The 9,062-nt window shown below is 43.7% G+C and overlaps 1 protein-coding gene and 1 non-coding gene across 8 annotated transcripts in view; both read left to right on the top strand.

Moving 5' to 3' along the window:
* Nucleotides 1-217: 217 nt before the first annotated feature.
* TRNAE-UUC (transfer RNA glutamic acid (anticodon UUC)) lies at nucleotides 218-289 on the top strand. Its single transcript has one exon. It is a non-coding gene; the product is annotated as a tRNA-Glu (tRNA).
* A 2,118-nt stretch (nucleotides 290-2,407) lies between these two features.
* The window catches only part of RBM39 (RNA binding motif protein 39), a 30,769-nt gene continuing 24,114 nt past the window's right edge, over nucleotides 2,408-9,062 (top strand). For 5 of the 7 annotated variants that reach the window (XR_014949600.1, XR_014949598.1, XM_021536661.4 and 2 more), the window contains exons 1-3: nucleotides 2,408-2,677; nucleotides 5,807-5,869; nucleotides 7,715-7,764. Coding sequence is in view for 5 of the 7 variants with exons in the window: in XM_021536661.4 (XP_021392336.1) it covers nucleotides 5,819-5,869; nucleotides 7,715-7,764 (101 nt within the window). In the remaining 2 variants the exon portion in view is untranslated. The other 2 variants (XM_085557695.1, XM_085557694.1) reach the window with 2 other exon arrangements.

The raw sequence follows: 9,062 nt of genomic DNA, 5'->3' as shown, positions 1-9,062 counted from the left end.
AGTGGCCCTGCACCCCCCACCCCAGTGCCTGATCCTGACCAACGGTGCGGGCAGAGGTCAACGAGCAGTGAACGGTGGTCAGCGGGCGGGGGGCAACGAGCGGTGGGCATCGCGCAGCACGGACATGCAGTGACGGAAAACACAGCGAGCAGGGAACCGCGCTGAAACGCTGCAATGCAGGAATTAGTGGGCAAAGGCCAAAACTCGTGGTGTGCGATCCCACATGGTCTAGCGGTTAGGATTCCTGGTTTTCACCCAGGCGGCCCGGGTTCGACTCCCGGTGTGGGAAAGTGTAGACTCTTTTCTTCTTTTTTTTTTTTTTTGGTCGCCTTTTGGTTGTAAATTCTGCGCGATCCTTCCTACCCCTCGCAGCGCGGGTAATTACAAAAAACTCCCGCCCGCAACCCTGGCACCTTAGGCGAACGAACTTCCTGGCGCGAGTACAGAGCCAGGTTTAGAGGAAGGAACACCAGCGATAAATCGCCATTATGTCTCAGCACTGCAGAGCCAGTCTGTCCAGATCAAGCCATCCCACAAATAAGAAAACGTTTTTTAGGAAATGTGGTACTGAGAGCTTCCGCTCAGCTCCAGAAGTGAATCCAGCCAAACGTGTAGTGACCACACCAACAGCCCTGCGGAGATGAGTGTCGACAGCCGATGAGCCGGGGCATTGCTGTGATACACAGGGTCTGACAACAGGGCTGGACGTGCAGCTATTTGCTACTCCAGATCCCTCATTAGCAACCTTCACCCTCTCTGAGTACTGTAAGCGTGAGGGTGCATCTTTTCTCCCACACTGCCTGGGTGCCAGCTAAGGGCAAGTGGTGTGTTAGTGGAATACACAAAAAACCCCATGTCTGTGCACTCCTTCCAGAGCCTGGCTCCACAGGTAAATGATGACAAGAGAAGCCGTGGGTAAATCCACCAACATGAGCTTATGCACATACTTCAGTCGCAACCACAAGGTGAGGGAACAAGGGACATGGAGGTGGTTAGACCAGACCTGGTGGCTGACTGGAAGCCGAGGGGTTAAGGGAGAAGCAGCCAGAGCAGTGCATGGGAACATATACAATAAACCTCATTTTCTCTGTGAGAAGACTAGTAATTTTGTTTACAACCAAACTGTACAGAAATTATTAGGTTGGAAAAAAAACTATTATAGTCATGCTTGGTTTTTCATTTTAAACAGATAATTTTTCCTAAATGTTCCAAACTCTACTAGTTGACCACTTCATCTTAGAAAAACTTGGACACTCCGGGCAAGAACTCCAGGATCATTTTCTGCTATTAACATTTCAGGAACTTTGTTAGAAATTACATTAAATGAGACAGTAGACTGGGATTTTCAGAAAAATTATAATTTCAGGAGGAAAAGTTTGTTTAGAATTTCTCTTTACGTTGTTTCAGATTTCTAGAACAACAAAACACCAACCTAAAATTCCCCAGCAACAATTTATTTCATGCTGACTGCAGGAGGAAACTCACTTAATGCTTTCTGTCCTACCTTGAACAATTGCCCCAAATGTATTATTAAATTTAAATACAAATTAACCATTCTGTGAACTCTGAGGGAAACAAATCACTATTAATGAGACAAGAGGGGCTTTTTTTCACAAAATACAACTTCCCTTCTGAGTTAAGCTTCAAGGCTCCAGCAATCTGCAGTGGCTTGGGCCAAAAGCTGCACCAGAAGAGCAGGTCATTGACAGATTTACTTGGAATTGAACTGGCTAAAAAATCTGCAAGACACTGCTAGCCCATGAAGGAATGTGTAGTTTCTGGCAGAAGGCACGACTGAACACCTTCGGGCATTGTTAATCTGACTGAACTACACCAAGCCCTCAGCCAAATAGGCGAAGACGAGACTGCAGACCCATTAAATCATCTCGTCAGCACAATCTCTGGTGAAGGAACACAGTAACTTCATCCTCCTCTTCACTCCATAACCTAATCCATTTTAGATTGCCGGAAACAAGAGCCTATGAAAGGCCTCGGCATGGGGTGCAGGAACGTCCTGAAGGATCTGGGACAGGGGTCTCCCACAGCTAGGGAAGGAACGGGTGCTCCGAACGCACCGGAATCCCACAAGCCCGCAGGCACCCGCGCCACGAAAGCACTTGGGCGGCGGCGCTCGGCGCAGCCCGCAGGGCCCGGGGCCTCTCAGAGCCACCCTCAGAGCCGCCGCCCGCGCCACGGCCCCTCCCGCCGGGCGGCGGGCGCGCGTGCCAGCCCTCGCGAGAGAGCGGCGGCGCGTGACAAGGCCACATGCCTACCCAAATCTCGCGAGCATTTGAGCCACTGCTTCCGGGCTCGATATCTCGCGAGAGACAGCGAGTCCGAGCGTGCAGGGGCTTGTTTGGACGTGCGTCTCGCGAGAGCCCCTGCGCGGTGCGCTGGTCACCCCCGTGCCGTGCGCGGAGCTGCGAGCGGCCGGACGCCATTTCGGGAGCAGCCTCGGAACCATAGACGGGGCCAGACCGGCACCGGGTCCGACTCACGGCCGCGCCGCCCCTCGCCGCCCGCTCCTCGGGGCTGCCTGAGCGCCGCCGTCCATCCGGACTTCTGGAGAAGGTGCTCAAGCCCTCGGGTCCGTTCCGCACAGCCAGGGCAGTGACGCCGGAGCCGCCGCTGCCGGATCTCGGGGCCCTAGCGAGGATCGCACTGCCCGCGGCGCAAGGTAACTGCGGGTTGGCCCTGGGCCCCGCCGCTGGGCGAGCGGCGGCCTGGTCCCCCGGGGGCTCCGGCCTGGGCGTCTGCGCCCCTCCCGCTGCCATGGCCGCCTCGGCCCTGCCCGCGGGGCCGCTTTGCGCCTCACTGGGGCCAGAGCGCCCGGTGATCCCCGCCCCGCCACCGGGCTCCGTGCGGTTTGGTTGCTCCCGTGGCCACGTCGCGGGCAGGCCCGGCTGCCCCGCCCCGGCTCCCCCCACTCCAAGCTCTTTCTGTCTTCCCGCGATGGCGCTGTGCGGAGGGGACCGGGCGTGAGCAGCTGCGGGGCCGTTGGCGCAGCGAGACGGGGTGGAGGTGGGGGAGCGGCGGGCGGGGAGTGAAGGCCTTTGGAAGAAGCGAGGTGGGAGGGCGGCCGCGGCGGGGCAGCCAGCGCTGGGCATCACTGTTTCTGGGAAAGCGAATTCGCTCCGCTCGATTGTGTCAGGAGCATGTGAGAATTGAGAGAATTGGGAATTGCAGGCTGGGGACCTGCCCGCAGACATACGGGTCCTGCTGAGAGGTTAGCTCCCCTTCTGAGGCGTCGGAGTCCTCTCTAAAGTTTACTGGTGCTCTTCCAGGACACCACATGCAAAACGTGTCGAATTGTCTGTCATTCGTTGGATTTCTAAAACAAATAATTTTGAGAACAGGATCCTTTAAAATTCCTTTTATCTAATATAGTACAGCAGAAAGACAGTGATTTGTTTCAAAATAGAGATTAGCTCAGTTGCAGTAAATTTCATGTCCGTTTACATTTTCTGTAGATCCACGAAGTTTCAAATGTAGTTAATTCCTTTTTTAGCTTGATGTTTTGGCTTTTTTTTTTTTTTTTTTTTGTGGTGTTTTTGTTTTCTTGTTTGGGTGGTTTTGTTATTTTTCCTGTCTACAAGCAAATTAGTCATATATAGCTTTTGTGAGAAAGCTGAAAGGCTTTTAGGAAAATTATTTGGAGCATTCATGTTTAATGAAAGATACTTCAAAAACTGTCAGGATTTTCTAGTAATTTGAAATTATTAGCGCTTTAATTTGTGGGTTTTTTTAAAAATACTTCCAACTTTGTATGCATCATATGCATTACATGTATGCATTTCAGGGCTGTCAACAGGACTGTGTTATACCTAGAGAGAAGGTACTCTGATAACATGGTATTGCCCCAGTGGAACTGTTTTGTAAAGAGTACAAAGATTGCAGATTGCTGGGGTGAGGCCAAAGGTGCGTTCAGCTCAGCAGATTCAATGATGGTGGCCAGCAGTAAATGCCAAAAAAAGAATGAACAGCGCAGTCACACGTTGACAGTTCTCTCTGTGTGCACTTAGTTAGTTGTGGTTCAGGGTCACGAGGTGTGCCTTTGTTTTATGAAAACCTTTTTCTTTAAACTTTTATGGGTTTTTTGTTTGTTTGTTTTTTAACATTGTGTGTGGTTTTTCTTTGTTAGGATGCACAGTGCTCTTCAACAGCGAGTTCAATGGCTAAATGTTTTGTTAATAAGGACCATTGTTTTGAATCCACTGGATGATAGTTCATTCACTCATTATTTGGGTGAATGCAGTAATAGTCATTCCCTCTGCACTTTTGCATGCAATTCAGGATTTGATGGTCCCTATTATGGTCACCCCTCTTCAGGATGAAGAATTCCTCCCCAAGTTTAGCCCGATATGTTGGCTAAATTACACATCTGGAAATGTAATCTTGGGTGGGAGTTGTCACCGGTGGGAATTTTTTTGTAGAATTCTGGTTTTGCATTTTTCATGCCCTTAATCATACTGATACACTATTTATACTATGTACTGGTAGAACAGCTGTGAATTAAATCATGTGCACGTATGTAGATGGCTTGAAAAGCTGACTATAAATACTGTAGTATAAAGTAAAATTGAGCCATTACACTTAAAAGAAGGACAGTCGTATCTATAAGCAATAACATCATAGTTCAACAATTTGAAAATTAGGTTAGTGTGCCTCCCTTAAGTATTGAGTGTGAACTTCTGGTGTTGTGATCCTGCTTGAGGATGGTGTTTTATTCTAGAAGGTATCCCTGGGCCAGGGTCAGATGTGCTGCAGCGTTGGTAAAGCATTCTCAATTATGACATTATAAGTGACTGGTGTAAAGGATCTTGATGTGTTAGAGCATTTTTGTTATTCTGCCGAAGTTTCTGGACAGCACAGTTCTACTGCCTGTAGACAAGGTGCAAGATCTAACCTGTATAATTAAAAATCCATTTTATTTTGCACACACAAATTTTCAGTGTTAGGCTGTCAGGCTTGGATCTAGAGGACTGGCCATTCTGGAGCTGAAGAAAGAAAAAGAAGAGAAACTTCCACTTAGAGATTTGAGGAAGTTGAATATCTTAAGTTTAATGCCAAGAGTCTTGAGGGGTGCTTAATAGCATATCTGCATAGGGAAAGGAAAGCAAGTGTCAAAGTGATTCAGAGTATAGGGGACATAAACTTATATTAAGGGGTTGAAATTGGAAAATAAGAGGAGCAGCTAAACCCAAAATGTCTTTGGTGTCAAGTGTTTTCTGGTGTGGTGGATGTTTTTGTTTTGAGATGTGAAGTTCCAGACTGGATGGACTTTGTGTGTGTTTTAGTAGCTCCTAGTGCTGGAATCATAACTGTTTCCCTGTGACCCCTGTTAGGGAGGAGGCTGCAGTTCTTAAAGCACCGTGGTGTCCACATGCTGAGATTGGTAAATGGTGGTGGCAAAGGCTAGGAGCTGTGAACTGGTTTGCCTGATTGTTCACTGTGCTTTGCTGAAGCTGTAGCACTTCTCAAGATGGCCACCAGAGCTGTGTTTCTCTGTCATAAATATGCTGCGCTCTTTGTTTTGAAAGAAATTCATGGAATGCCTCTGGGTTTCCTCTGGCTAATGGTGTTCAATCACATTTTGTGTTTTGCAGCTATAATTACTTTGCACACATTCATTACCATCTCATTGGGCAAAACTTCATTCCAGTTTTTGTTGCAGATACCTACTGAATTTGTAAATGTGAATTAGTGAATTTGAGCTAATGCAGTGATGACCTCTTAAACAAAAGCTTTTGGAATTTAAAGTGCAAGGGTAAATTCCAACTCAGGTGGAATTTGCTTCTTCTTTCAGGTGTTCTGAAAAATGGCTGATGATATTGATATTGAAGCAATGCTTGAAGCTCCTTACAAGAAGGTGAGAGAAAAATATGCCAGTGAGGTCCTGTTTACCTTAATTTAGCATTATTCATGAAACTACTGCTGAACTGTAAACTAACATCCCTGGAGCCCTCATGATTTATCTTATTGGACATACATTACATGTAACTTTCAAGTTTATATATTCTGTTAATGTAATTATATTGTGCAGTAGTTTCACTTCAGCGTGATGAATAAATGCCCATCTATCTCTCTTTGTAGACTTGCCTAACGATATCTCACCTCTACTCCCATGAATTCACCTTTGATTCCAGTGTGAACTGTCAATCATAAGGTAGTAATTGAGTGACGTATCGCTGTACCGTGGTCCCCTAGGTTAAAAAAAAAAAAACAACCACCAAACACAATCAAAACAAAACAAAAGAAATCCACCCAGAAACCAACTAAACAAAACCAAAACAAACCCCAAAAACCAAAATCCTAAAACTTCCTCTAAAATTGTGAAGTCTAGTTTGGTATAGCAACAAGGTGAATGCAGTGGTTTGGGAAAACAGCGGGGTTCCAAGAATAACCTTTTCACCAGTCCCATAGCAAGTAAATATTTGAACAAATCTGCTCAGTGCGAGAAGAGTGGGACTTGCTTTTAGTGCAGAAGGCTGCTGGCATTAATCTTTCAACAGGGCAGATGAAAATCAATTGCTGAGTGAACGAATTTACAGAAATTCTTGGATCCCTGAATAGAATGTTCTTAGCAAGTAAAAGACAATATCACAGTCTGCAGTATCATTCTAAAATAAGCTCTTGTGTTCTTCTGTCCTAGTTGTTTAATTAGGAAATGTCAAATTTTCTTTGAAAGTTTTATCAATTAGCTTAGTGATGTCTTTCACTTAAACCAGCAGCAAATGAATACTGTCTTTTTTTGTTTTCCACCAGATGGTGGTGAGGTGTTAACAGACTGCATGCTTCAGCACTGATTTTGAAAGAAATGTATATAATTTTAAGTTGCCTAGGAATTGTACTTTTGATGTAAACAATGTGATGAAACTGTAAAGCCAGTATATAAGTTATACAGCAGCTATTGTTAGTCTGTTCTGCAGTGTTTATTACAACCACGTCATGAATTTTGGATGAGCATTTGTAAGTTTCAAGTGGTATATTTAGTTAATGTAATACTTAGCAGTTATGTTTACATCTTGAGGAGAAATTTGTGAACTGTTGTGTTAAAATTTTTGTGTCCTGGCTTAACATGGATATTTTCCATGTAAACAGGTATGGAAATAGGGAATGTTTAGGCTGGACTGGTGGATTATTGATGGCTTTCTTGGGAGTCGACGTTACTAAAGCAGTGTGAATCCCTGTTTGCTTCAGGGCAAGATGTGTGACAGAGGTGACATCAAGCTCTTACAACCCTTCAACGAAAATGAGTGAAGATCTCGGGAATGGCATCGGTCACAGGAAATCAATAGTGGCTGGCTGCTAGTGTAGCCACGGGGCTTAGGCAGAGATATAGCCTTGGTATTGATCAGAGGGGCTCGCAAACACCTCAGACTTCCTCCTAAACTTTATAGAAATAACATTTAGTCACATGAATGCTGAATTCTACAGGATAACTTGCTCTCTAAACCATGTAAGGAAGTATCTACAATTTAATACACACTCTTAAATGATGTAAGTCTTGTATTTTGTAATTGTATGACTTAAATTTAAGCAGCAAAGCGGTTAAACATGCCTACCTAAATTTTCTAAAGCTTTCCACATTAAACAAGTAATTTAGTATTAAAATTTTTGTTTTTTATTTTCTTATTCCTATTCCCATTACCCTTTGACCACTTGAAATATTTCCGCTTCGTCCTCACGATGTTCTTCTATCAACCCTGCTTAGGATGAGAACAAATTGAGCAGTGCCAATGGCCATGAAGAACGCAGCAAGAAGTAAGTATTTTCTCAGTTGTGTCTATTTGGGTAGAGGCTCCTGATTTTTGTGGATTTGTGAATCCATGTCAGTGGTGTTTAAGGAAATTGGAAAAAGTTTCAAATTTGCAGTTGCAACAATTTGGAAATTTTGTTTACAAATGTAGTTAATACCCTTTGCAAGTGATGTAATCAAAATTGCGGAAACATTCACCTAGCATCAGGTAAAAATACAGACTTAGTATATTCAGCATATTTAAATTATTTTAGTTACTTTAACAATGCAATGAATTTTGCATTTTAAAAATTATTTGTTGTAGAATTGTGGTTTGGAGCAGTGGAAAGCAGTTAAAGACACCAGTGCTTTCTTAAAAGTGTTTAGGGTGTTGAATCGCCTTGCTCTATTTTCTGTGTCCCTGCCCTTTGAAGACATCTAAATTTATAATACAAGTTTTTAAAAAACAAAAGTATAAGCCCACCTTTCTCAGCAAGCATAATTGCAGGGTGTGTGAACACCTGCTGATACCCAAAAGATGTGTAGTCTGTAAAATAAATTCCTTACCTTACAAGCATAATTTGGTGAAGAGGTGGTTGATGTAAGAAGAAAAATTACGAAGTTGACAAAACAGTAAAAAGTTAGCTGTGTATTACAGAAATGCACTAAAGTCAGCATGTATGCTGTTGTCACCTTCTGAAATCATACAGATGACATGCTGAAGTACTCCGAAGAAAGTTTTTTCTCAAGTCTATAAATATTTGGGGAATTATAAATCCCATTTCAAGGTCAGACTTAGGTTGGAATCAAATTATCTAAGATTGATTGTACCTTTTATTTGTGTTCTAAATAATACAATGAAAATAATTTTCATGCTAACTACTGAGACCTCTAAAACTCCATCAAAAACAGCTGCTGTCAATATTCTTAAGCCCTAGAAGTCAATTTTGGATTAATTCTTGTTCCCTATAATCTTTAGATAACTATTTTGTTTGTGATGTGTGACAGTGTATTCTGTCAATGAAGACAAAGGTGTATGTAGGTTTGCAAGATGTCTTGCTTTTCTTTAAATAATTGAATTGTGTCCAAATGGTATTTTTTACCTACTTCAGTTGGGCTAATACTGAAGTAAGATTCAAACTGTTAGGAAAATCTGCAGCAAACATCAGCAACTTGAAAATAAATTACAATATGCAGCTTTCAGTAATTGTCAAATCATACTTAAGTGTCCATTTTATTAATTGGAAGAATTAAGGATCTGCATTTTTACTGGATGTCTATACTGTAGGTCCAGCTTAATTGTGATTTGAAGGCAGAGCATGGA

The sequence above is a fragment of the Lonchura striata genome, chromosome 20, assembly GCF_050655825.1.
Source record: "Lonchura striata isolate lonStrDom1 chromosome 20, ASM5065582v1, whole genome shotgun sequence".
Lineage (NCBI taxonomy): Eukaryota > Metazoa > Chordata > Aves > Passeriformes > Estrildidae > Lonchura > Lonchura striata.
The sequence above is the reverse complement of the archived record's forward strand: the minus strand, read 5'-3'. Positions and strand labels throughout refer to the sequence as shown.